Raw genomic sequence first — 25,280 nt, forward strand, 5'->3', positions numbered from 1 at the left:
CTGGGGCGGCGGCTGCGCGGTCGCGGCGCGGTGAGGTCTGCGGGCGCTGGCAAATCGGGCCCGGGATGTAGAGCTGGCGGTGCCTGACGGCGCGTCTGACGCGGAGCTGGGTGGGGTAGAGAGTAGGGGGCGGTAGTCGGGGGTGGTGGGAGAAGGAGGAGGAGGCGGCGGCGAATCACTTATAAATGGCGCCGAAACAGGACCCGAAGCCCAAATTCCAGGAGGGTGAGTCCGGGCCCCCGGGGAGAGGCGGCCGGCGGCGCGGGAGCGGCGGGCCCGGCTGGGCGGCGGGGGCTCGGGGGCTCGGGGGCCGGGGGCGACGCGGGCCGCGCCCGCGGGGCTGGCGGGCAGGGCTTTGTGCGGAAGGCGCATTGCGGCGGCGGGCCTCGGCGCGGGCGGGACGGCCGCGGGCGAGGCCGAGGAGCGCCGGGCGCGGCGGGGCCTGGGCGTGCCGGCCGCCCCGGGAGGGAAGCGGGCGCGGGCGGCCGCCCATTGTGGGGAGGCGGCGGGCGCGCCATGGCGGCGGCCGGGCGGTGATGTGGCGTGGGGGAGGGGAGGCGGCGCTCGCGCCGGGGGACCGCGCGGCCCGGGCGGCCCCCGGCCGGCGCCCCAGCCGCCTGCCGCCGAGGGGGCTGCGCCCGGCGGCGCGGCGGGGCCTGGCCGGGCCTCGCGTCTGTGGCGGGAGAGGCGCGCTGCTGCGAAATGGCCGCTGCGAGGTGGCCGCGCCATCATGGCCGCCGGCGCCCGGCGTGGGCCGCGCGCGCAGCGCCCCCTCCTGGCGGCCGCGCGCTTCGGGGCGGGCGGTGCGGGGCGCGCAGCCGGGGTCCGGGGCGGGGCGGGGCGGGGCCGGAGGGGCGCGCGGGGCTTTGTGCCGCCCGCATCCTCCGCCGTGCGGGCGCGCTCCCTGTGCGGGACCCGGTCCCGGTGCGCCCGCGGACTCCCCCCCCCCCCCCCATCCGCTCCGAGGCTGAGGGCAGCGACGCTGGACGTGCGGGGACTCGGACGCTGGCTTCCTTTGGCTTATTAATTGGCGCTTTCTTTTCTTTTTTTCTTTTTCTTTTTCTTTCTCTTTTTTCTTTTCTTTTTTTTCTTTTTCTTCCTTTTTTTTTTTTTTTTCTTTGGTGAATACGCCTTGGCTGACGGTAGAACCAGACTTTGTTGGGAGATCTTTAGTGTTTACGGTTAACGCGTCTGTTCGCGTACATCAGAGTGGGGGCTTCACGATAAAGTAAAACAGAAGTAACGTTTCCTAGCCGAGCAGGGACACCTTCACGTACCGTTCATCGCGGTCGGTGGAGCTGCTAGTCACCATAGACGTCCAGGCGTCTGCCAAAAACACTTGTCGTTGCGGGGATTTTCACACTTGTAGACCCCTTACCCCCACCCCAAGCATGCTGCCACTTTCCGGACTATTTAAGAAGTTATCAAGGGTATTTTTTATAAGGACTGGCTCAGTACCTGCTTTCTCCTACCGTGAAAAGTTGCGACTACCTCCTATGGGTTAAGGTTTATGTTTTTTTAATCCAGATGTTTTAGGTCAGGGATTTTTAGTCTAGAAGTTAGTGGGTAGAATATAGGTCTATCTGAAAGGAAGAGGTTTTTTTCAACGTTTTTTATTTATTTTTGGGACAGAGAGAGACAGAGCATGAACGGGGGAGGGGCAGAGAGAGAGGGAGACACAGAATCTGAAACAGGCTCCAGGCTCCGAGCCATCAGCCCAGAGCCCGACGCGGGGCTCGAACTCACGGACCGCGAGATCGTGACCTGGCCGAAGTCGGACGCTTAACCGACTGCGCCACCCAGGCGCCCCAGGAAGAGGTTTTTTTTGTTGTTGTTGTTGTTTTCTTTTTTTTGTCCAAGTGAGATTTTGTATTTCTTTTTTTTTTTATTTTTTAAATTTTTTTTTTTTTTTTTTCAACGTTTTTTATTTATTTTTGGGACAGAGAGAGACAGAGCATGAACGGGGGAGGGGCAGAGAGAGAGGGAGACACAGAATCGGAAACAGGCTCCAGGCTCCGAGCCATCAGCCCAGAGCCCGACGCGGGGCTCGAACTCACAGACCGCGAGATCGTGACCTGGCTGAAGTCGGACGCTTAACCGACTGCGCCACCCAGGCGCCCCGAGATTTTGTATTTCAATTACGAATCCATCCTCCTCTTAAACCGCCCCCCCCCCCCCCCCCCCCCCCCCCCGCCCCCTGCACAGTAGTGTTGGCAGTGCAGCGTGGAACATCTATTCAGCTGCTCAGTCAAAATTATGGTAGCTGTTGGATTGGCCAAGAGTTTGCTCCATCAGTTAAGGAGGTCCTGTAACATCAGAACGTGACAGTTAAATGCTTCGATAACCATCTCAGTATAATTGGTTTCCTCTGTAATACCACGTGTTTCAGGTAGTTACAAAAACATTCTGGGAAATGACCCATAGGCTTCGCCGATGGCGCAGAAAGTGCATCCCTGCTGTAGGACATGGAAGGAATATCGCTGAGGTTTGGAACAGTCAAGGGTGGCTTTCTGGAGAAAGTGCTTCAGTTGTGAACTAGAGGGAGGAGGGAGCCAGTAGGCGGATAACCACCCAGGAGAAGCCACGTGCTGCTGTGGTGCTGAATCAGACAGGAGTAGGAACCAAGGTGCCCGTAGTAAGGTTGGAAAGAAAGCTGCTCACCAGAGTGTTGGCCCTTACTTACCATCACTTTCCACATGTGTTTTCTACTCTCGTGTTAACGCTGAATTGCCGGGCCATCTTTAAGAAGTTATTTGGGGGCACGTGGGTGGCTCAGTCGGTGAAGCACCGGACTCGATTTCATTTCGGGTCCTGATCTCATGGCCTTGGGTTTGAGCCCCACGTCAAGCTCCAAGCTCGACATGGCTTGGAGTTCTCTCTGCCCCTCCCCTTTTGCACACGCTTACTCTCTCTTTTTTTTTTAAATAAACTTTTAAATGTTGTTTATAAGATGTGTTCAGGGAATGCCTTGAAAGGAAAAAGTACTACCCTGTTGGTGGTAACAGAATTGAATGAAGACACTGCAGAAGAATTGAGCGTATGTGATGGTGGAAATATGAATTATCAGAAATAGTACTTCTTTCATGATTCCCTTACACTTGGAGGTTTTTCTCATTTAATAATGCTCAGCATATGTTAGATAAGCGGTTTTTAAGCGTGGTGACTATTTTGTACTGGACTTGATCCTCTCTTTCAAATTCTCTTCCAGCACATGGTAAAGAAAACTGTTTAGGCCCTGTCAGGAATTCACAGGCTGGTGGTAGCTTCTTAGTGTTCCTGGTGAGCATAGACCAGTGGGAGGATGGCGCCTTGGAATCTCAACCTTGAATTTGAGAGCATTGGGTAGAATTACTTTCGTCTAAGGATACTAGAAGCATTAAGAGTGGAGAAAGGCTGCAAAAGCCTGATAACCATGGTTTGCTCTCTTCCCCAATTACCAGTCTTTTTCTGCAGTTTTATTATGAGAAGTAGGCCACAGGCGTTTGTTATCCTGGTGAGTCAAATGCCTCCAAGCAGGCTGCCATCCGTCAGTGCACTAGTAGCTGCAGTGGAGGTCAGAAGGGCCCCAGTACAGTTGTCTTTGGAGGCGGCCAGGAAGACGGAGGAATAAGGCCCTTTCCACGGTGTCTTTACTTTTTTTTTTTTTTTAAATGTTTTTTATTCATTTTTGAGACAGAGAGAGACAGAGCATGAGCAGGGGAGGGGCAGAGAGAGAGAGAGACACAGAATCCACAGCAGGCTCCAGGCTCTGAGCTGTCAGCACAGAGCCCGACGCGGGGCTCGAACTCACAGACTGTGAGATCATGACCTGAGCTGAAGCCGGACACTTAACCGACTGAGCCACCCAGGCGCCCCTCCACGGTGTCTTTAAAATGTACCTGAAGAGTGAGGTTAGGAGACACAGGTCCAATCTTTGCTGCTGCTGTTTGTTTGCTACACCTTATTCATGTCCCCAGGGTCTCAGTATTCAGTGGTGGCTCCACTTTGGATGGGCCGTAGCCACTGGAACACACTCCAAAGCTGGTCTAAACCCCCTCCTTCCAGTTCCTGTTTTGGTTAATATTCCCACCAGCCTGGAAGTCAGTTTAAACTTTCTGTTTTTGCTTGGTTGTCCTTAATTTCTCACTGCTTTTGGTTCAGATCTATTTCTTCCCATGGACTGCTGGCAGAAGTCTTTGATTTGTTTCCCTATTTCCAGTCTCCATTGAAGCTCTGCACAGGCCCATCTTCTGGCACGTTCTTCAGAGGGGAACCACTGCACGGGAATTACAGAGAACTTTGAGCAGAGTAACATTACCCTGCTCGGGAGGTTCTAATACAGGTCTCTGGTGAAGCTTGAGAATCTGTAGTTTTATTATTTTTTAAATTTATTTATTTATTTTTGAGAGAGAGCCAGCTGGGGAGTGGGGGGAAGGGAGAGGGACAATCCCAAGCAGGCTCTGAGCTGTCGGCGCGGAGCCTGACTCAGGGCTCAGTCTCCCAAAACGTGAGATCATGACTTGCGCCAAGATCAGAGAGTCAACACTTAACGGACTGAGCCACCCAGGCGCCCAAAAAATCTAGTTTTAAAAACTCCAAGAGATTCTTGGTCAGATTTGGGAGTTCTTACAGGATGAAGTCCACACTTCATTACATGACATAGAAGGCAGGCACACCATGATCTGTTTAACATTGATTTCTACTTTTACGTGTTTATCTTGTGCCCCAGTGATAGTGAACTATTTATATTCAAATGGTAAGGAGTGTGATAGTGTCACCTTGTCATGTTTCTGTGCTGCTGTACCCATTGTTTCCTTAGTAGCTCATCACTCCTATTGCATGTGAAGATAAAAATATGAAATCCAGCGAATTGTGCAAAAACTATTTGCTTCCATATCTGTGTCCCCCATTGATCTGATGGTGCTCAAACCGGTACAGGAAAGACTGGGTATAAATATGTTGAAAATGAACGTACGGATTTGCTTTAGGATAACTTTTTTTTTTTTTTTTTTTTTTTAACATTTAGTTTTGAGACAGCATGAGCGGGGAAGGGGCTGAGAGAGGGAGAGAGAATCTCAAAGCAGACTCCCCACTGTTAGCACAGAGCTGGACGCAGGGCTTGAACTCATGAACCATGACTTGAGCTGCAATCAAGAGTCCGACGCTTAACCAACTGAACCACCTGGCTGCCCCACAGTTGTCAGTTTTTGAAACTTACAAGCAGCAGTTATTTTTTAAAATAGTGAAAAAATCTTGGGGCGCCTGGGTGGCTCAGTCAGTTAAGTGTCCAACTTCGGCTCAGGTCATGATCTCGCGGTCTGTGAGTTCGAGCCCCGCGTCGGGCTCTGTGCTGACAGCTGAGAGCCTGGAGCCTGTTTCAGATTCTGTGTCTCCCTCTCTCTCTGACCCTTCCCCGTTCATACTCTGTCTCTCTCTCAAAAATAAATAAACGTTAAAAAATAAAACAGTGAAAATCTTATTGCTGTCTAGTTTCTTCAAGGTTGAGCTAGTAGGTTGTTTTCGTAGTTTTAGAGCTAAAAGAGCTAACTGTGGTGGAGTACTTTTGTTACCTCTGGGTCTGATGAAGCCCAAGTAGACTGAAAATAATGTGCAAGAAATTGGTTTCTATTGTAATCAAATGTAATTTTCAGGTACTGTCAGGAATTACCTGCTTGATTTGTCTGATGAGCAGTTGGCTTCCAGGTCATCCTCTAGTCCCTTCCATTTAGTTATTCTTGCAAGCCTGAATGGTAGGTTCAACATAGAGTGTGATTTCCAAAAGTTAGAATTTTATCTGTTTTACTTGCCCAGGAAAAGGTTTGGAACCAGAGATAATAGGTAGAGCATAAGGTCCTCATTTTGGAAATATTTTAAAAATCTTATTTTCAGATGCACATTGAAACACCCAGTCCTACCAGTAGGTAGTTACTGCAGATTTTATTGGCTTAGTAGGTGGTAGACTATCTGATGATCCAAATAGATTGATAGTCTAATACATTGATTTTTGCTGTTTACATCACATCTTAAGGTGTTTTCTGTTGTAGGGTACTGTTGAAGTTTGATCTGAAGTGTTTTTCTGTACGTAGCCTTACTCTTCGGTTTTGCGATCAATAACAGTACAGCTGTGATGGTCCTCACGTGCGACTCTTAGATACGAAGATAAATGAAAATTAACTCCTTTTTTTTTTCTTTCTTTTTTTTACTTTTACAGGTGAGCGAGTGCTGTGCTTTCATGGGCCTCTTCTCTATGAAGCAAAGGTATGAAACCTGTTTTCCTTTGACAAGTTAGCTAAAATTATTGGTTAGATGACTTGAGTCGTAAGAGAGTTAGTTGCTTTGTTCCAACATTGTGATTCATAGAGCCCCTCATGTTCTCTTTCTGGGTGTCTAACTGCTTGCTGAGTGGGCCAGACAAAGCATTGCCACCTTGCTGTTGTCTCAGTGACCTGCGGAAGGCCCAGTGGTTGGAGTATTTGAGGGGAGATACAAGGTTTGTGGGAGCAAGTTGCATTGTGTTGTTAATGACTTGTGAGGACATCTGGCCAGTCACTTTCATGTGTAAGTAGTCGTTGAGTAAGCACTGAGGGATCTATTACGTTAAGGATAAAACCTAACGGTAAAAATGTGAGGACATTTAACTTCTTTCTGTTGGCTCTCTGTCAGAGTTTGAATCGCGGGGGGCTTCCTTTCCTCTGTCGGTGTCCTCCCAATTGTGAAAACTGGTTTTACATTTAGCCAGAGGTAAATGAAATCGTGAATTCCCAAGTAAAAAGTGTTTTTATTTTTAGTATTTTGTTTCTGGTAATTTTTAGCGTAGATATTTATGGTGTGACTGTTTTTAACGGTGGTTTTAAAAATGGTCTGCATAGCAATACAGCCTTCAGTTACATGCAATTTCTGCAGCATTCTTGGTGGGTAGTTTGTGTGTGTCTGTGAAAATGGTCTTAACAATTTTGAAGGGTGTCTCCAAATAATAACCAGTTTCACTACTTTTTAGTTGTTTTGAATGTATAGATGTGTGTTTTTCAAGTACTAAAATGGCTGAATTTGGATTCATGGAGAATCCGGTCAGGAACGTCATGTGGACGTACATATGTCCTCGTGATGTAATCCTAATACAGTTTTAAGTAAGTTGTGAGTCCTCTTGATCATTTATATCCCGGAGTGTTATTTTTGTTGCATCAACTGTGGCACACTCCACTTTCCTCCTCTGACAGCTGAAACTCCAGGGAACAAGTTTTAAATGGTGGTTGGAATAACTTACATTGTCATGATCCTCTTGGTTGTCTCAGATAAAGACTTTTAATCCATGACGGAGAGTCGTCACTTTCACTTGTCATAGTTAATACCTTTAATGATTTGTTCTAATTTGTTTGGCTGCTTTTAAGAAGAACATAAAATGTTTTTCATCTGTCACTTTGCTGGTTGCTGATATTTTGCAGCAAAACAGTTTGCCTTCCATAAGTTAATGGCGCTTTCTCATAATAGAAAGGCACTGTCTAGTGCACTAATAGAAGGCACTGTCTAAATAATTTTCTTTAGCTGAATTTGGTTTTTGAAATAAGTACTAGTTTCTGGCTGGCTAGACTTGGAGAAAGTGCAAAAATGACTTTCATTAGCTGTTCTCAGGGCTACTCCAGCCCATTGAGTTAAGGGTCGGGGGATCTTTTATTACGGTTTTTCAGCTTTGCTGGGCTGACTTCCACAGATTGTGACTCTGAGGAAGCTGCAGAATGGCAATGTGTGCAAGTAACCCGAGATCCCGGATGATTTTCCGTTTGGCAGTCCTGCTCTCTTGTGCTCGTTTTGGTCCCCAAGGTTTGAGTGGAGTGTCTGAAAGATCGCATACTTGAAAATCATCCAGGTAGTTGTCGCCTTTTTCAAAAACGATTTCTGAGTGAATTTTCTCTTTTTTATTTCAGTGTGTAAAGGTTGCCATAAAGGACAAACAAGTGAAATACTTTATACATTACAGTGGTTGGAATAAAAAGTGAGTATTAGTATTAGATCTTTAAAAGCAATTGTATCTCTTAACAAGGTAGCTTGTGTCGTGTGTGTCACAAACCCATGCTGCTTTCTTTTTTTTTTTAATTTTTATTAAAAACATTTTTGTAACATCTTTTAAGTTGGTTTATTTATTTTGAGAAAGCGATGAAGTGCCAGTGGGGGAGGGTCAGAGAAAGGGTGGGTAGAATCCCAAGTAGGCTCTGTGCCGTCAGCACACAGCCTGGTGCGGGGCTCGAACTCATGAACCGTGAGATCGTGACCTGAGCTGAAGTCGGATGCTTAAGCAGCTGAGCCATCCAGGTGCCCTGCACACCCATGCCTCTTAATTTTTGGATGGTTTTACTACATATTGAAGCAACGGAGAAGCATTTATGGTATGATGAAAATAATAGAAATAAGGGTACCCACCATTTCATTTTGAAGTCTTGGGATGATTTCTTGTGTTCTAGCGTAATGTCTAATCGTTAGTCAACCAACTGCTCTTTTTTTTCTGGTTTTGGTTCATTTTAGGACAGCTTGAGTTTTTTTGCCTTAGCACCCACGCAGTTACGTATGTATGTTACTGCAATTAGTTATATTCAGAGCTAGTTGGATTATTCTACTTGGAAAAGGAAAAAGGTTGCCTCATTAGGAAGTGGTGACGAACTTGTATTCTGAATTTTGGTAACATAAATGTTGGCAGAGAGTGATTTCCTGTGGTTCGTTTTTTAGAATATGGTTTAATACAGATACAGAGATTTAATTGCCTACCTAATTAAACTTAATTTTTCACTTTGAAGAGTTAGACTTTTCTTTTAAAGGAGTGGTGTATTGGTCCGTTACGGCGAGTAGACAGTGGTCACAGATTGAACACGTTCTAGAATATCAAGCCAGTGGGGAGCTCTTTTTCAGCGATGGGTCTTTCTTCTTGGGACCCACAGATACGGCACATCTAATAATTTACTCATTTCTGATGCCTGAAATGGAATATCCTGTAACTTGTACTGTGAGAGGTTTTAAATTACTTTTATTAGTGTGTTTTGTCCTTCAAAAATTGCCAGAAAGTAGTTTTTTGGGGGTTGTTTTCTGGCACCTTTGAAGGCTTTGCGTCCCTTGAGCTGTGCTCTGGTACGAGTTCTCTGTGTGAACAGGCTGTCAGGTTGGAGGATTCCTCTGTTGCTGGGAAGGAGCTATTGTCTGTGACTTTTACTGGCCCTGTGACTTTGGTCTTGTTTCATGGGGTCCCTTACCAGGTGATCCGGCCCAGTTTTATTTGTTAGAAGAATTTTTTTTCACAAAATGCCGTTAGCTGAGAAGAAATACCAGACCCTTTTTTTCCATTAGTATAGTTGTAGAAAGGTGGAAATCTAAAATGTGTCAAAGTACGTTCCTGACGACTTGTAATTTTTTCCCGTTTAATAATTAAACTACTTCTAATAATGGCGGATAAGATTTTAAACATTGAGAAATTGGGAAAATAATGGAGAAAATTATCGTTTTGGGTTTTTTTGTTTGTTTTGAGAGAGGGACAGCATGAGTGGGGGAGGGGCAGAGAGAGAATCCCAAGTAGGCTCTGCTCCGGCAGCCCAGAGTCTGACTCTGAGAGAGCCTGACCTGAGCTGAAACCAAGAGCTGGATGCTTAAAACTCCCAGGCGCCCCCAAAACTATCCTTTTGTCTTGGAGAAGTGAACTGTGATTTTTAAATGTGGTTTCGGTATTAATGCTAAATTATTTCTAACATCCAGGAGAGTTTACCATATGGCTCCTAGCGTATGTTGTAGTTTCCTATTGAGAAAATGTTTAAGCTCTAGTTCAGTCTTGTAATAGACTTACTTTACATACTGATACTATGTCAACATTGGTAAGGTTCAGAGTATTACCATGTGATAAGAGTCTCCATTCTCTACAGGTAATAGAATGTCGACTTTATGCATGTTACGTGTAGGAAAGTTAAAGTTCATCCAGGAAATCAAAGAAAAACAAATAGTAAATTCATGGCAGAGGTTTGCCCTCATCCCCATTTAAATAATTGTTTTAGGATTTGTGTTTTAATTCTTTTATGTATAATATTTTGTATAAAATTACATGTAGATGTGTATGGCTTTAAGACTGGATTTTGAGTGGCATTTGTGGCTTATGAGAAATTGAAAGTGCCAGATGATTGTATTTCCTGATTTTATAGCTTTAAAATAATGTTTTTCCCTTTGTTAGAGTTCAGTAACACAGGTAAATGATAAGACTGCATAGATTTTGTTTTGCTCTTTGTAAAGCTAATTTTATATATTCCTTGGAAAAAATTTAAAAATGGCACTCAACATTGGAGATATTTCATATCTTCATAGGTGTAAAATTGAGGATATTAATGAACAAAGGTAGATGTGTTTTTTGTAGTTGATTTGGAACATAGATAAATAGACCATAATGTTGGAAAGTTTGATTTTTTTTGTGAGTAGAGAAGCCTTGAAGCCCATTTTGATATGGGAGCAGTTATTCAGCAGCCCAGCAAGTGTGTTGTGTGTGTGTGTTTTGTTTTGTTGTTTTTTCTTTGGTGCTGTGTAAGCAGTGTCACCGGTCATTGTGATTGTGGGGGTTAGTGACAAGCTACCTTTAGAAAATTCTGAACTTGTTTAATGTTTGTGACCTATAAAAATTTCTGAGTGTTTGGCTTTCAGTTACTATCCTAGTAGTGGTGTTCCTCAGAACAAAAAATGTCATTTAATTTTCCTGTGGTTCGGCAAGGGTTTTAGCTTCTGACACATAAAGGAAACAAGGATTGATTTGGTCTTTACTTTTTCATTAAAATTTTTTTTTTTTTTTTTTTTTTTTTTTTTTTAGTAAACCCTGTGCCTACCATGGGGCTCAGACTCACAAACCTGAGATCAGGAGTCGCATGCTTTACCTTCTGAGCCTGCCAGGGGCCCCTTGATTTGGTTTTTAGATCAAAGTTATTTTAGATGCATTTTTTATCAGAGGGGGAAGGGATTTGCCGGGAACCACAATGGAGTTAGGTGGTAAATAAAAATTTTCCAGCTCTGCCTAATTCAGAGAGAGTTGGAATAGATAGAAGTAGATGTATAAGTAAAAATCAGATTCTCGTTTTGAAAATGGTTTGTAAGATTCTCTTAGAAAGTCATACAACAAAAGCCCAATCTGCAAATTGGAATTTTTAAAACTTTAGTTAAGTACATACTTTTTTCAAACGCACAGTAGATAACATAATTTCTAAATTTTCAAAAACCTTACCGGAACTCGTTGACACAGACATTTAAATATTCCATCGGTAAATAAATCTTAATAAAGCTTAAGCTAAATTCTGCACCTAGTTACTGAGATTACTTTGTACTATGCTGTCTGTATCAGAAGTGCTGTGAGGCCCAGGCGCTCTGAAAAAACTTTGAAGACACGTGAGGATATTGTAGCCCTTTTTCCTGTTCCTGAAGGAGCTCCCTCAGTACACCACCCCCTCCTGACCTCTAGGTAAATGCATGTTTTAAAGTTTTCTCTAGGAAATCATGTTGAGGATTGCTTTTTAATTATTTATTCTTCTTTTGGTTATCTTATGTAAGAGGTCAGAGGTGGGAAATCATTTGCTTTGGATACATCTATTTGTGTCACTAAAGGAGCTCCCTCAGCAGGAGAAAAGAAGCACTTTGCATGAATAGTTAAGCATTCCCTAAAAAATACCTTGTTTTTGTTTTCCCCTTTGGAAAAAAACACATCAGAAATCTTTTTTTGTGGTTAAAAAGTTTTTTTTAGTATTTATTTTTGAGAGAGCGAGAGAGAGCACACACGCGCGCAAGCGGGGAAGGGGCGGGTGGTGGGGGGACAGAGGATCAGAAGCAGGCTTTGCATGGACAGCAGTGAGCCTGATGTGAGGCTCGAACTCAACAACCGCAAGACCGTGACCTGAGCCGACGTCGGACACTCAAGTGACTGAGCCCCCCAGGTGCCCCGACACTTGGACATCTTGAAGGAAGGAGCTTTTCTAATTGCCAGAATGCTTATTTAAAGAGTGGTCGGTTCTTCCTTTTGATGTTTAGGAAGCCATCTCTGGTTCTGTGCGTTCATGAGTGAGTGAAGGTTGAGGATGATGTAGTCTGATAAACCATTGTAATCATTTGATTTACAGTATTTGCTGAGTTGGTGTGGATGATATTTGTGATAGACCTGGTAGATTTCTGACAGACCTTGAGTGCTTTTTCTGGTTCGGACTCTGAACTGTTTTACGTGTATTATTTCTCATAACGATACTGTAAGGGTAGGCACCGTTATCTCCCATTTTATAGGTGATGAAAGTGAGGCACAGCTAGTTCTGTAACTTTGCTGTTACATAGTTAGCTAACTAGCTGATCAGTTTTCCTTCTTTAAGATGGCAGCTTCTTGTGGACTCCCATGCTTCATTTTTTTTTGGAAGTTAAAATTCTTAAGATCTCTTTATTCTGTAAGGATAATTACCTAAGGACTCTTTTTTTTTTTTCTCTTTAGAGAGAGAGGGCGCAGGGCACAAGTGAGCCAGGGGCAGAGAGAAGGATCAGAGAGAGAAGCGGGGCTCACCCAAAGTGGGATTCGAGGTCACCTGAAGCGGGGCTCGAGCTCATGAACTGTGAGATCAGGACCTGAGCAGAAGTCAGATGCTTAGGGACTGAGCCACCCAGGCGTCTCTGCTTAGGGACTCTTAATGTTAAGTGCCATACTGTACTCATTTTAAGAAAGGATTTGAATAATCTGTTTTTGGAATCTGGCAGTTAAGGTTTAGGGTGCTGCTTTTGAGGGTATAGTTTCTTTCTCTTACAGCACAGATTTTCACTGGATTTTCATTTCAATTGAGAACGAATTTGTAGTCCCAATTAATTAAATCTCAGAGAAATCCAGAGTCTTGCCTCTTGGATCTCTACAAGTAATTGGAGGCAGGGTCTGAATAGTAGTAAAAATGTCTTTGAATGATAATTTAACTTTTGTCTTTTACAGTTGGGATGAATGGGTTCCAGAAAGCAGAGTACTCAAGTACGTGGACACCAATCTGCAGAAACAGCGAGAACTTCAAAAAGCCAATCAGTAAGTTTGTTTTGGCAACATGAGTAGGAAGAGAAATGTCTGTACATTAGTTCTGGGAAGTGGAATGAACAGTAGAAATCCTGTGGCCTGCCTGCCAAAAAAAATGATTCTTGGTACCTGTCAGCTGCCGTGTTGTGGCTTTGACTTCAATCACAGAAGCCTTTCCTAGAAAAAAGGAAGGAGTAGCAGACCAGTCATTTCTAGTCTGTCCATAGAGTTAGGTAGGAAGCAGCAGGATGTTGGAAATTTCTGTAGTTGGAAATGCACTGTGATCTTGTTGGCTCCCGGACTCTGTGGGAGTTCTACTTGGGAAGGGCACAGGGATCTCAGTTTGAATATAAATTTCAAAATGGGATCAAGCTGGCACAATTATTTTTCCATGTAAGTACTCATTTGATGACAACTTCATTGGAATTCTCTTTGAAGGGAGCAGTATGCAGAGGGGAAGATGAGAGGCGCTGCCCCAGGGAAGAAGACCGCAGGCCTGCAGCAGAAAAGTGTTGAAGTGTAAGCAGACCTGTTTTAATTTGGCGTATCGTTATGGAAGTGATCGTTCTAGAAGTGAGCTTCAAGCTCCATATACCCATTGTCCTGTATTAGAGTTCATTGAAAATGGAACCTGGAACATTTCAACTTGAAAAATGCCAATGAGCACTCCTTTCTCAAGCGTTCAGTTGTTTGAAAATACATAATAATTACATATCCCTTAATTTCCCTTAGCAGGTTTTCTACCCTCCTCCCCATTTGTTTTATGGTGAAATATACATAACATAGTTTACCTCTAACTCATTTTTAGGTGTATAATTCAGCAGCATTGAATACACTCACAACCCTTTTTTTTTTTTTTTTTTTTTTTAAGGAAGAGTCTATTAAAGAATTGCTTTATTAATACAAAACGTACAAACTATTAGGTGCTAAGAAATTCAGATATCTAAGTCATAGCAAAACAGGTGGCAATTCAACATCCAGGGTCGACAGAACGCTTGGAGACTGCCACAGATTAGATTCCCATGGTTGAGAGGGCATCTTCAGAGGTGAAGGGGGGCCCAGGTGTAACAGCTTTTCAAGTTCCCTCTCCTCATCAAGGATCATGAGAGGCACTCCATTCAAGGGGAGGTGTGCAATCTGGTGCTCTGCAAGCAGGTCAAAACTCTCAAAATCTAAAGGATTGAAGGGAAGGAATTTTTCTATTTCAGGATAGGTGTCATCCGAGGCTGGAACAGTGCTTTTTGCTTTAACAGTCTTCTCAGTTACCTTTTTGGCAGAGAAGGGCTTGGAGAAAGGACTGCAAACAACACCAGCAGTTTAGTATGTGAAATCTGTTGCATAGGTTGAGAAATTAGCTTGCTTATTAACATAAGCAAGAAGGTTGAAACAAGAATGTCAGAGTCTATTGTTGGGATTCATTCAAGTATAGTTTATAGATGTTAAGAGTTAGGGTTAGTTGTCCGTGTTTTTTCGTTGTTTTTATGGTAGAATGAGTGGGTCAGGAATGTGTGTGTAAAAGCTCTTGGTCGCTCTTGGTCCTCACATGTTCGTTCGTTCTTTTTTTTTTTTTTTTTTTTTTTTTTATGCTTATTTTTGAGAGAGAGAGAGACAGAGTGCGAACAGGGGAGGGGCAGAGAGAGAGGGAGACACAGAATCTGAAGCAGGCTCTGGGCTCCCAGCTGTCAGCACAGAGCCGGATGCAGGGCTCAAACTCATGAACGGTGAGATCATGGCCTGAGCCGAAGTCGGACGCTTGACCGACTGAGCCACCCAGGCGCCCCGGTCCTCACATGTTCTTGACATCAATTAAGTAAAAGTTCATAGTTTAGTCTGACCCAGAAATACTGTTCAGACTGAACACAGATACTTGTGTTCCAGAAGTTAAACTTAGAGAAACAGGAAAAAACCTGTACTTTCAGATAGATGGCCAGCTTTTTGTATTTGTAACGGAACATAAGTTAATTTGAGTTGTAAAATGAACCTTCTGCTCTAAATTAGATGAGTACAGTTAATAACTTACAAATACTTAAAAAAAATGTTTTTTTTAATGTTTATTTTATTTTAGAGAGAGACAGAGCACGAGTAGGGGAGGGGCAGAGAGAGAGGGAGACACAGAACCTGAAGCAGGAAGCAGGCTCCAGGCTCCGAGCGGTCAGCACAGAGCCGGACGCAGGGCTCAAACTCCTGAACCGCGAGGTCATGACCTGAGCCAAAGTCGGTTGCTTAACCAACTGAGCCACCCAGGTGCCCCTATAAATACTTTCTAAAGCTGTAGAAGGGTCAGCATACTCCAGTGTTACGGTTGGGTCTCACCAGATAGAGTCCATAATCTTGGGCTTTTTGCAAACCATTTCCTTGCATTCTGTAAGTAGTTGTATGTGGAATTAAAATGAGTAGTTTACTGTTTGCCGGTTGGTAAATAAACGAGTGAAGTTGCTATTGGAGATGATGACTAAGAGGAAGGAGACATTGGTTTCAGAAGGAAAGAGCTTGTTAGGTGTCAAAAAGGAAGGACTATGTACTAGGGAGAAATAGGGTGGAACATTGTGGGCCAGTGAGGGTGGAACATACACATTTACCAGTTCGCTGAACATACACATTCACCAGTTTACTGAAGTTAACGGCGAATGTTGACTTTTGGAACTTGGATTTTGTGGAACGAGTAGGGTAACATAAACTACAGTATGGTTATAACTTACATGCCGTGAGCTTATAAATTAAGAGTATAATCCTAGAAGTCTCCCGATGTGGTTTTGGTTTATTTTTCTGTTATATGGAGGGAGGTGTGAATTTAGCCAACTGTCACTGAAAATTCTTAATGTCTGAGCAGGGAAGCTATTTACAGCCTGATCTTCCCATCCAAGGCAGTGTTTCTCTATGAACTTAACCCTGGTAAAAGGGAACGTATGGGGGCGGGTGTACTAGCAGTAATCACATGTTTTTCTTTTTTTTTTCCTTCTCCTTTTAGGAAAACCAAAAAGAACAAACAGAAAAGTAAGAATATTAACTTGGTTAAAAATAATTATTTTACCTTCATAACATTTACATTTTGAAATCAGTGTTAAGCTTTAAGAGTTACAAAGTTTTGAGAGTAAGCTTATCATGTTTGGTGATCTCAAAGATGAGTCACAACAGTGTACATAGTTAGGTACATAGTAGTAGAGAGCCAACTTTGAGAATTCTTTTTACAATGGAAAAACCTTGTAAGCATTTATTATTTTCATGTTCTTTAGTCTTAGTCATTGGGAAGATAGTATTTTTTAATAAATGTAAGATAATGTTGCTAAATGTTACTTATTTATTTATTTATTTATTTTTTTTTTGATGTTTATTTTTGAGAGAGACAGAATGCGAGTGGGTTGGGGCAGGGAGAGAGGGTGGCACAGAATCTGAAGCAGGCTGCGGGCTCCGAGCTGTCAGCACAGAGCCTGACGCGGGGCTCGAACTCACGAGCTGTGAGATCATGGCCTGACCCAAAGTCGGACGCTCAACTGACTGAGCCACCCAGGCGCCCCACTAAATGTTACTTAATGCTAAATGATAGAACAATTTATAAAAGTTGTATTTTTGGTAGGACTACGATTCTTTAGATTCAGGTAACACCTGTGTAATGGAAAAATAAGAAAGAGGGTTTATCGGGAAACTATTTTCCTTAAGAGTGTCTCCTGTATTAAGCCAAGAACCTCCTGTCCTTGTCCTGCATGTGTCTAGCACCTGGAAATGGAGATGGTGGCAGTACCAGCGAGACACCTCAGCCTCCTCGCAAGAAAAGGGCCCGAGTGGATCCTACCGTTGAGAATGTGAGTTTTTAACATTACGAATAGCATGTTAGTGTTTCTAGTCTGTGCAATAAAATAATCAGAACTTCAGTCTTGCAAACATTGTTAACATGGTTAACTACTGCGATGAAAACATTCCTCTTTTTTGGATTAAGGATTTTTTTTTTATACATCTTCTGTTTTACATGTAGCTCTGCATGTGTCCCTGCTGTGTATGTCCTCCCCAGCTCATCATCAAATATTCGTCTGTAAGCTCTATGTTCATGTACAGGACTAAATATTTCATTGGTATTCGACTGTATAGACTTACGAGTTCACGTTAAATGGTTTAGTATGTCCCAAGATGATTTAATAAACCCATAACAAATGCCACAGAAGCTTTATCTAGCCTGCATATATGTGTGTGTCAATATGAGTTTAGAATTCTTAAGTGATAAAATGTCTTGTTTGTGATTTCCAAAATTAGGAATTTGGAAGTGTGGTTTTAATTTTCAACTGACAGTTATATTTCTGAAGCTGAGGTTAGGAAGCAATGGTATACTCCTAAAGAGTGTATGTTTTGAAAATAGGCAACTTCAGGCAGTTATTGAAGACTTCATTAGAAGTCAGGACACTTAATTTTATGTATAAAGAAGTAACTTTAATCTGTATGGGATAGTCCTTGGCTATTAAGAGAAGCTTCTTTTCTCCCAGCAGCTTAGCTGTAGGGATTTTTCATTTACGATTTTTGAAATGCCAACTCTGGCAGTCCATTTGAGTACTTGAACTAATTCAGGGGAGCCTGGGTGGGTTCAGTTGGTTGAGCGTCCAACTCTTGATTTCAACTCAGGTCATGATCCCAGCCCAGGGTTGTGGGATCAAGGCCCAAGCTGGGCTTCAGATTAGGCTCCAAGCTGACAGTGCAGAGGCCGCCCTGCTTGGGATTCCCTTCCTTCCTCTCCCTCCCTCCCTCCCTTCCTCCCTTGTTCCCTTCCTCTTCTCCTGCCCCTTCTGTGTGTGCTTACTCGCTCTCTCTGTAAAATTAAAAAATAAAACATAACATATACGTATGTACTTGGTGCCTCTAAATATTGAGAAAAACCCTGAATTTTGGTGTTGCTATTGAGCGAGAAAAGACAGATTTTTAATGCCCTTCCCTTTTCTGTTCAGGAGGAAACATTCATGAACAGAGTTGAAGTGAAAGTAAAGATTCCTGAAGAATTAAAACCGTGGCTTGTTGATGATTGGGACTTAATTACCCGGCAAAAACAGGTACCTTGAAAGCTACACAGATTGTAACCTGTAGGGTATGTTCTTGCTGATGTGGAAACAGATTTTAAGGAAAAAATTGTATAGACTTGGCTCTTGAAGGGGTGTGATTGATGAATATTATTTTAATTCAGAGACTGAATAGTTTGATCGTCAGAAGGCATGTCTTGGAAAGGATAGAAGAAATCCATGAGTTTTTAGCGAGAATAGGTGGCAATAACTCGGTTTTGGAGCTTTCTAGGATAGGAAGCCCTGAAAACTGGTAAAGATGAAGTAGCACGTGGTTTCTGTTCTGTCACTGAAAATGGGGTGTCCTCACGTGGTGCTGCTGCTGCTGCTGCTGGGCTGTAGGAAGCACACAGTTCTCTGCCAAGTATTCATGGCCTCCCAGACAACCTGAGTGTTCTGGCCGAGACGTGTGGTTGCTAGCAGAAAGGAAATCGGGGCTTTGTGAGGTACGTGTGTGACGTTGCAAGAGTGCGGTCCTAGACCTCAAGTGGAGAACTTTATAGGACAGATGCACCAAGTACTTAGAATGAGCAGCATGGGCGGGAGTGGGGGTGTGAAGATTTGGGGATAAGGAGACTTACGAGACCTCCATCATGTACAAATGTGGACTCTGTTTGGTTCTTGATTCGGTTCTGGAGCTGAACTACTGCGTTCAAACCTTGGCTTTACCACTTAGAGTTTGGACAAGTTACTCGGCCTCGGTAGGTCTCTGCCTCACACTGAAGATGTGAGCACGACCTCAGAGTTCACGTATGCTTCAAGCGGGGTGTGGCACATGGTACACACAGGGTACATAATGACGGTGTCTTGGAGGTGCGTTTCTGCGTGGTGCATTCCCTCCGTAGTGAATGGTGTGTGTGTGTGTGTGTCCGACAGATGCCAGTCTTTAGAGCTGTGGTGTCCAGTACGGCAGCTGCTGGTCACATTTTTGGCTCCTTCCTTGAAATTAATAAAAATTTTTAGTTCCTTAGCCACATTACGCATGTTTTAAGTGCTGGAGAGTGCCATTTCCTGTTTTGTAATACTGTTAGGTGGTCTTTTATTGCCTTAAGACTTCCATTGTAATTTTCCTGTAAAAAGAACACTAGTATTCAGGTGTATTTTTTTTCCACAGCTGTTTTATCTTCCTGCCAAGAAGAACGTGGATTCCATTCTAGAGGATTATGCAAATTACAAGAAATCTCGAGGAAACACAGATAATAAGTAAGAATATACAAATCTTTCAAGTGCATAGAAAGACATTAAGTATTCTTCTTTCCAAATCTTAATCTTTTGAAACGTCCACTTCTTCTAAATGCCATCAGAAACTAGCAAAATAGAATTTCATTGGTTTGACCTGGAGTTTGGTTGGCAAACTTTTTCCTGAAAGGGCAGATGGTAAACATTTAGGTAAAAGTGAAGCTATTAGGTGTTAAGTGCATAATATAACCATTTAAAATACAGTTGTTTGAAAATGTAAAAGCCATTCTCAGCCTGAAGGCCGTGGTTTACTTAGCACCGGTTTGTTTTTGGAATTGATTTCTCTTGTGCTTTTGTTTAAATCTCTTGTTTAAAAAAACCTGTCGGGTAAAAATTCATCGTCATTAGTTCAGCCTTCGAGTCCAGTCCCTTGCTCCTGTATGGGTCGAATCAATCCCCGTTTCTCAGTTGTCCGTGACCTGCTTCGCAAGTACACGTCTCTCTGTTTGTCAGGGAGTACGCCGTGAACGAGGTGGTGGCCGGCATAAAGGAGTACTTCAACGTGATGCTGGGGACTCAGCTGCTCTACAAATTTGAGAGGCCGCAGTACGCGGAGATTCTCGCAGACCACCCGGACGCGCCCATGTCCCAAGTGTATGGGGCGCCACATCTACTGAGATTGTTCGGTAATGTGCCATTGAGGAAAAAACTTTTTTCTTTGGGTTTCTGGTAGTTTTGTCTTTCCTAATGAATCTGAAGTGGTTACAGAAAATAACATTCTAAAATACTCCATTTCAATTTGAGCTTTTTATTGAAAATGTTATCTAAATCTGTTTCAAAGTTAGCATCTCTGAGATCATGTATTTTAAAAGAATCTGTGATGCGGGCGCCTGGGGGGCTCAGTCGGTCGAGCGTCCGACTTCGGCTCAAGTCCTGATCTCGCGGTTCGTGGGTCTGGGCCCCGCGTCGGGCTCTGTGTTGACAGCTCGGAGCCTGGAACCTGCTTCCGATTCTGTGTCTCCCTCTCTCTCTCTCTGCCCCTCCCCTACTCGTGCTCTGTCTCTCAAAATAAATGTTAAAAAAAATTTTAAAGGAATCTGTGATGATTGTGTTAGGTCACGTAATGCCCGCGGTGCCCCCTTGGATGTAATTTTGACTACATTATTTTATCTCCACAGTACGAATTGGAGCCATGTTGGCCTATACTCCTCTGGACGAGAAGAGTCTTGCATTGTTGCTGAATTATCTTCATGATTTCCTAAAGTAAGTGTAACAGTATGCCTGAAATCGGAAACGTGAATTAGTACAGTGCCCCGAAACTGGCTCTGACCTGTCAGCACTGTAGATCGTAGCACGTGGGAAGACACGAGTAAACGGGACAGAGCGGTACAGGAGTGAGTAGAGATGTCCGTGGGACACGAGTGCGATGTGGACCACCGCGCATGGTGGAGCAGCGCCTTGGAGCCGTTGGGGAAAGACGGGGACCACTGGCTAGTGTTCTGGAAGGAAACCATCAGATCCACACTTTCTGTCAGGCAGTGAAATTCTAGATGAATCACAAGTTTAAGTCTAACATTGAAACTGTTAAGATCAAGAAGAGTGGTAATATTTTTGTTATTTTTATAGTGAGAAAAGTCTTTGTAAATAGTAAAATCGGGGTTTGGCTGGCTCAGTCGGTTAAGTGACGCTTGATCTCAGCTCAGGTCATGATCCCAGGGTCATCCAGGGTTGGGAGTTGGAGCCCCGCGTCATTGGGCTCTGTGCTGACAGTGTGGAGCCTGCTTGAGATTCTCGCTCTCCCTCTCTCCCCCACTTCCCAACTTTTGCACACCCGTGTCCTCTGTCTCTGTCTCTCTCAAAAGAAATAAACTTCAACAAAACAAATATTAAACTCTATATAGGAGGGGCACCTGGGTGGCTCGGTTGAGCATCCGACTTCGGCTCAGGTCATGATCTCATAGTTCGTGAGTTTGAACCCTGCGTCGGGCTCTGTGCTGACAGCCTGGGGCCTGGAGCCTGCTTCGGATTCTGTGTCTCCCTCTCTCTCTGTTCCTCCCCTGCTCACACTCTGTCTGTCTCTCAAGGATAAATAAAGATTTTAAAAAAATTTCTTTTAACTCAATATAGGAAATTATGTAAAAAGTTAAAATTCTGTGATAAAGTAGTAACACACGAAGAAGAATTTTTAATAAAGATGATCAGACCAGTGAAAAGTAGGACATTGGGATTTCACAGAACTGGCAATAGGGGGGCTGTCAGAAATGCGTTCAGTGTCCGACGATCCAAATAGCTGTGTCTCAGTGGCTGCGATTGAACGTACTGAGGAAAAGGGCCGTCCTGGTTTCTTCACCTTTTTAGAGGGCATTTTGGCAGTGCCTGTTGAAAGTTCAAGTGGGAACTTAGCTGGTAGAAAAGCTTAAGTGCACAAAGATTTCCAAATACATGAGGCTTTAAAATGTATGTGTATAACAAAAATTTTTAAGTGTTTGCTTATTTTGAGAGCACGTGAGCAGTGGAGGGGCAGAGAGAGAGAGGGAGAGAGAATCCCAAGCGGGCTCCGGACTGCAGGTGCGGAACCCGATGAAGGGGTCAAAGCCAGGAACCATGACATCATGCGTGACCCGAGCTGAGATCAAGAGTCAGATGCTTAACTGACTGAGCCACCCAGGCGCCCCTAGACTCTGTGTGTATAATAATGAAGAATTCTAAACAGCCAAGCTGCTGTTGAAGGCATGTCGGTCCGATCAGGGAAGATTCCCATGTCGTGTCCACTTACGAAAATCAAGTTGCTCTGAAGAGTATTTGTGTGGTACAATTCTCGTTCATGGAGAAACATCCTTAGTGTTTGGAAAAGACCTAGAAAAGTGTGGATCATACCAAAAAGTGGGTTATTTCTTGGGCATAGTTTTGGGAGGGAAGGTCATGTGTTTCTGTATTTGAATTTTCTTAAAATGATACCATGTATTTTATAATTCTAAAACTGCAGCACATGCTCGCAAATCTATAGTCCTTGCTCTACTAGTGAGACGTAGAGTCCTCTCTTTGCCTCGGTTTCTTTGTGAAATAAACGTACTATTTACTTGATACTTCATTTCAGGTCCCTTTGATTTTTATGGTGTTCATTTCAAATTTAAACTTGAAAGTGTCACTTTCTGAATCTGTATTTAATGTAATGAATTTCAAAGAGCTAGGGAAAACATCTAGACGTTCTTTTTTCTTTCAATGTTTATTTTTGGAGGGGGTAGGGTGGAGGAGGGGCGGGGGGGCGGGGGACACAATCTGAAGCAACTCCAGGCTCTGAGCTGTCCTCACAGAGCCCAACGTAGGGCTCGAACTCACGAACTGTGAGATCATGATCTGAGCGGAAGTCAGACACTTAACCCACTGAGCCACCCAGGCGCCCCTAGATGTTGTTTTAGGATACATTTGTGGGGCGCCTGGGTGGCTCAGTGGGTTAAGCATCTGACTCTTGATTTTAGCTCAGGTCGTGATCTCCCGATTGAGGAGTTCGAGCCCCACATCAGGCTTTGTGCTGACGGCACGGAGACTGCTTGGGATTCTCTCTCTCTCTCTGTCTCTCTCTCTCTCTCTCTCTCTCTCTCTGTCTCTCTCTCTCTCTCTCTCTCTCTGTCTCTCTCTCTCTCTCTCTCTCTGTCTCTCTCTCTCTCTCTGTCTCTCTCTGTCTCTCTCTCTCTCTGTCTCTCTCTCTCTCTCTCTCTGTCTCTCTCTCTCTCTCTCTCTGTCTCTCTCTCTCTCTCTCTCTGTCTCTCTCTCTCTCTCTCTGTCTCTGTCTCCCTTTCCCCCCGCCCCCCCTCCCCTACGCTCACTTCTCACTTTCAATAAATAAACTTAAAAAAAAAAAAGGATACAACATTTGTTTTGAGAAGATAGTCCAAGCTGTCAAGTTGGTATTCTGAAGACAGCCAGCTATTCCTGTTTTGAAATGGGAGAGCAACTCTGGACCTTTATGCATTGTTGTTTGGTTCATAACCCTGACTGAGTTGTAACTCTGGTTTCACTGTGAGGTTGCCATGATTTTAGTATATTTTAAGAGAAATTGTTTTGTGCAGCTCTGTGCCTTGATTTGGATCAAGGTGTACGATTCTTTTTCGGCTCCGTAATGAATAATGTTTTATTTTTAGATACCTGGCAAAGAATTCTGCAACCTTGTTTAGTGCCAGCGATTATGAAGTCGCCCCGCCTGAGTACCATCGGAAAGCTGTGTGAGGCGAGGCGCTGACGCTGTTTGGATTTCTGTAAACACAGTTTTGTTTAGTCCTCCTCTTGTACAAATGATGTACTTTGCAAATGTTAGTGTATAACAGAATTGATGTTTGTTTTCTGTTTGATCTTAAACAGAGAAAATAAAAGGGGTTATAGCTCCTTTTTTCTTTTCTTTTTTTTTCATTTCAAAGTCGCTACCAGTGTATTCAGTGATGGACGACGAGAGACATACTGTAGAGTGTTTTATTGCCTAGTCGACAAAGCTGCTTTTGAATGCTGGTGGTTCTATCCCTTTGACACTCCGCACTTTTATAATATGTGTTAATGCTGTATGACAAACTGCTCTGATTCCTAGTGCCAAAGGTTCGATTCAGTGTATATACCTGAACACGCTCATCCGTCTGTGCTCCTTTTTTTATGGTGCTTAAAGTAAAGAGCCCATCCTACAGGCCGTCCATGCTGTTCCTTAGGCATCGTCCCTTTGCTCCGATTGTTGAAGAATGGTGGCTTGTTTCATGGTTTTGTATTTGTGTCTAATGCACGTGTTAACATGATAGACGCAATGCGTTGTGTAGCTACAGTTTTCTGGAAAAGCCAATCTTTTAGGAATTGTTTTTCAGATCTTCAATAAATTTTTTCTTTAAATTTCAAAGAGCAATGTGCTTGTGTGGGTACATTTTGAGACCTCTGTACTGTGTATCCCTTTTCACGTCTAGGCAGTGGTACTTCAGGGAGCAGGGAGGTGTTCGATTTTCTTGTTTGGCCTTTTATGGAAGGAGGTGGTTGGCTGCAGCATCTCCCTCTCATCCACGGAAGCTTTGGCAATTTGCTCTCGAGTTCTCGCTGAGGAGTTAGAGAGCCACAGGACCGTTTCTCTGCTTTTCGTAGACTCTTGTTAATCTTGAGCAGTAAGGGAAGTTTTACAACTGTGACCTCTTGCTTTCTCATTATTTTAAGATGTTCACTGACATTCACAGGGCCTAAAATCCAGGGTTTTCTTTATCAGACATTAACTTCTCCCCACCTATGTAAATGGAGTGGAAGAACGGAGCAGCAAAGGGTGCCTGGGTGCCTCTGGGTCCAGCGTGGATCACGATCTCTCCGTTTGTGAGTCTGAGCCCTGCTTCAGGCTCTGGGCTCCGTGCTGGGATCCTTTCTCCCCAGCCCCTCCCCTGCTTGTGCTCTTTCTCCCAAAATAAACTTAAAAAGGAGCAGAGCATTGATAGGTCTACCTGGTGACACTACAGGCAGTAATGTTGCCTGGACATTATTAAGCATTTTGAGTAGGTTTTCATTTGCTAGTTGTTGTTTTTTGTTTTGTTTTTTTTAAAGTAAGCTTCATTCACGCCCAGCACAGGAGCCCAAGGTGGGGCTTGAACTCACCACCCTGAGATCATGACCTGAGCTGATCAGGACCAAAAGTCAGAGGCTCATCTGAGTCACCCAGGTGCCCCCATATGCTAGTAATTCTTAAGGTGGTTCCAGAACATGATGTGCAGTGGTCAGAGGAGCTCGAATAAAATCTAATCAAGATGATCCTGAACTGATAGTTATTAATTGATGCTTACCGAAAAACGAAAGTGTTCATGTTAAAATCTTTTTTTTTAGTTGAAGTACAATTGACCTGTTAGTTTTACATGTACAACACAGTGATTTTGTATTTGTATACATTGTGAAGTGATCACCACAGTTAGGTCTAGTTAACATCCACCATACGTGTTTATACAAACTTTTTAAAAACATTTTGTTCTAATAGTTTTTTAAACCTAGGTCTTTGTTTCCAAACGTCTGTGCGCCCCCGCCGTGGAGACTTCTGGACCAGCTTCCCTCGC

At 43.7% G+C, this 25,280-nt stretch overlaps 1 protein-coding gene and 1 pseudogene across 2 annotated transcripts; one reads left to right on the plus strand and one right to left on the minus strand.

The window, feature by feature from the left end:
- MORF4L1 (mortality factor 4 like 1) lies at positions 1-24,100 on the plus strand. Of its 2 annotated transcripts, XM_042987859.1 has the most exons (13): positions 1-225; positions 6,191-6,237; positions 7,902-7,969; positions 11,327-11,443; positions 12,935-13,021; positions 13,448-13,528; positions 15,978-16,003; positions 16,721-16,809; positions 17,938-18,039; positions 19,160-19,248; positions 19,738-19,910; positions 20,403-20,487; positions 23,367-24,100. In XM_042987859.1, the coding sequence occupies exons 1-13, from the start codon at positions 186-188 to the stop codon at positions 23,449-23,451; spliced, it is 1,089 nt and encodes a 362-aa protein (XP_042843793.1). In that variant the 5' UTR covers positions 1-185; the 3' UTR covers positions 23,452-24,100. The 2 variants fall into 2 exon arrangements, with proteins under 2 accessions (XP_042843793.1, XP_042843794.1); XM_042987860.1 differs by lacking the exon at positions 11,327-11,443 and having other exon boundaries at positions 7-225.
- On the minus strand, positions 13,874-14,831 carry LOC102967406 (annotated as a pseudogene).
- Positions 24,101-25,280: the final 1,180 nt, after the last annotated feature.

Source organism: Panthera tigris, chromosome B3, assembly GCF_018350195.1.
Source record: "Panthera tigris isolate Pti1 chromosome B3, P.tigris_Pti1_mat1.1, whole genome shotgun sequence".
In the NCBI taxonomy this organism is placed as follows: Eukaryota; Metazoa; Chordata; class Mammalia; order Carnivora; family Felidae; genus Panthera; species Panthera tigris.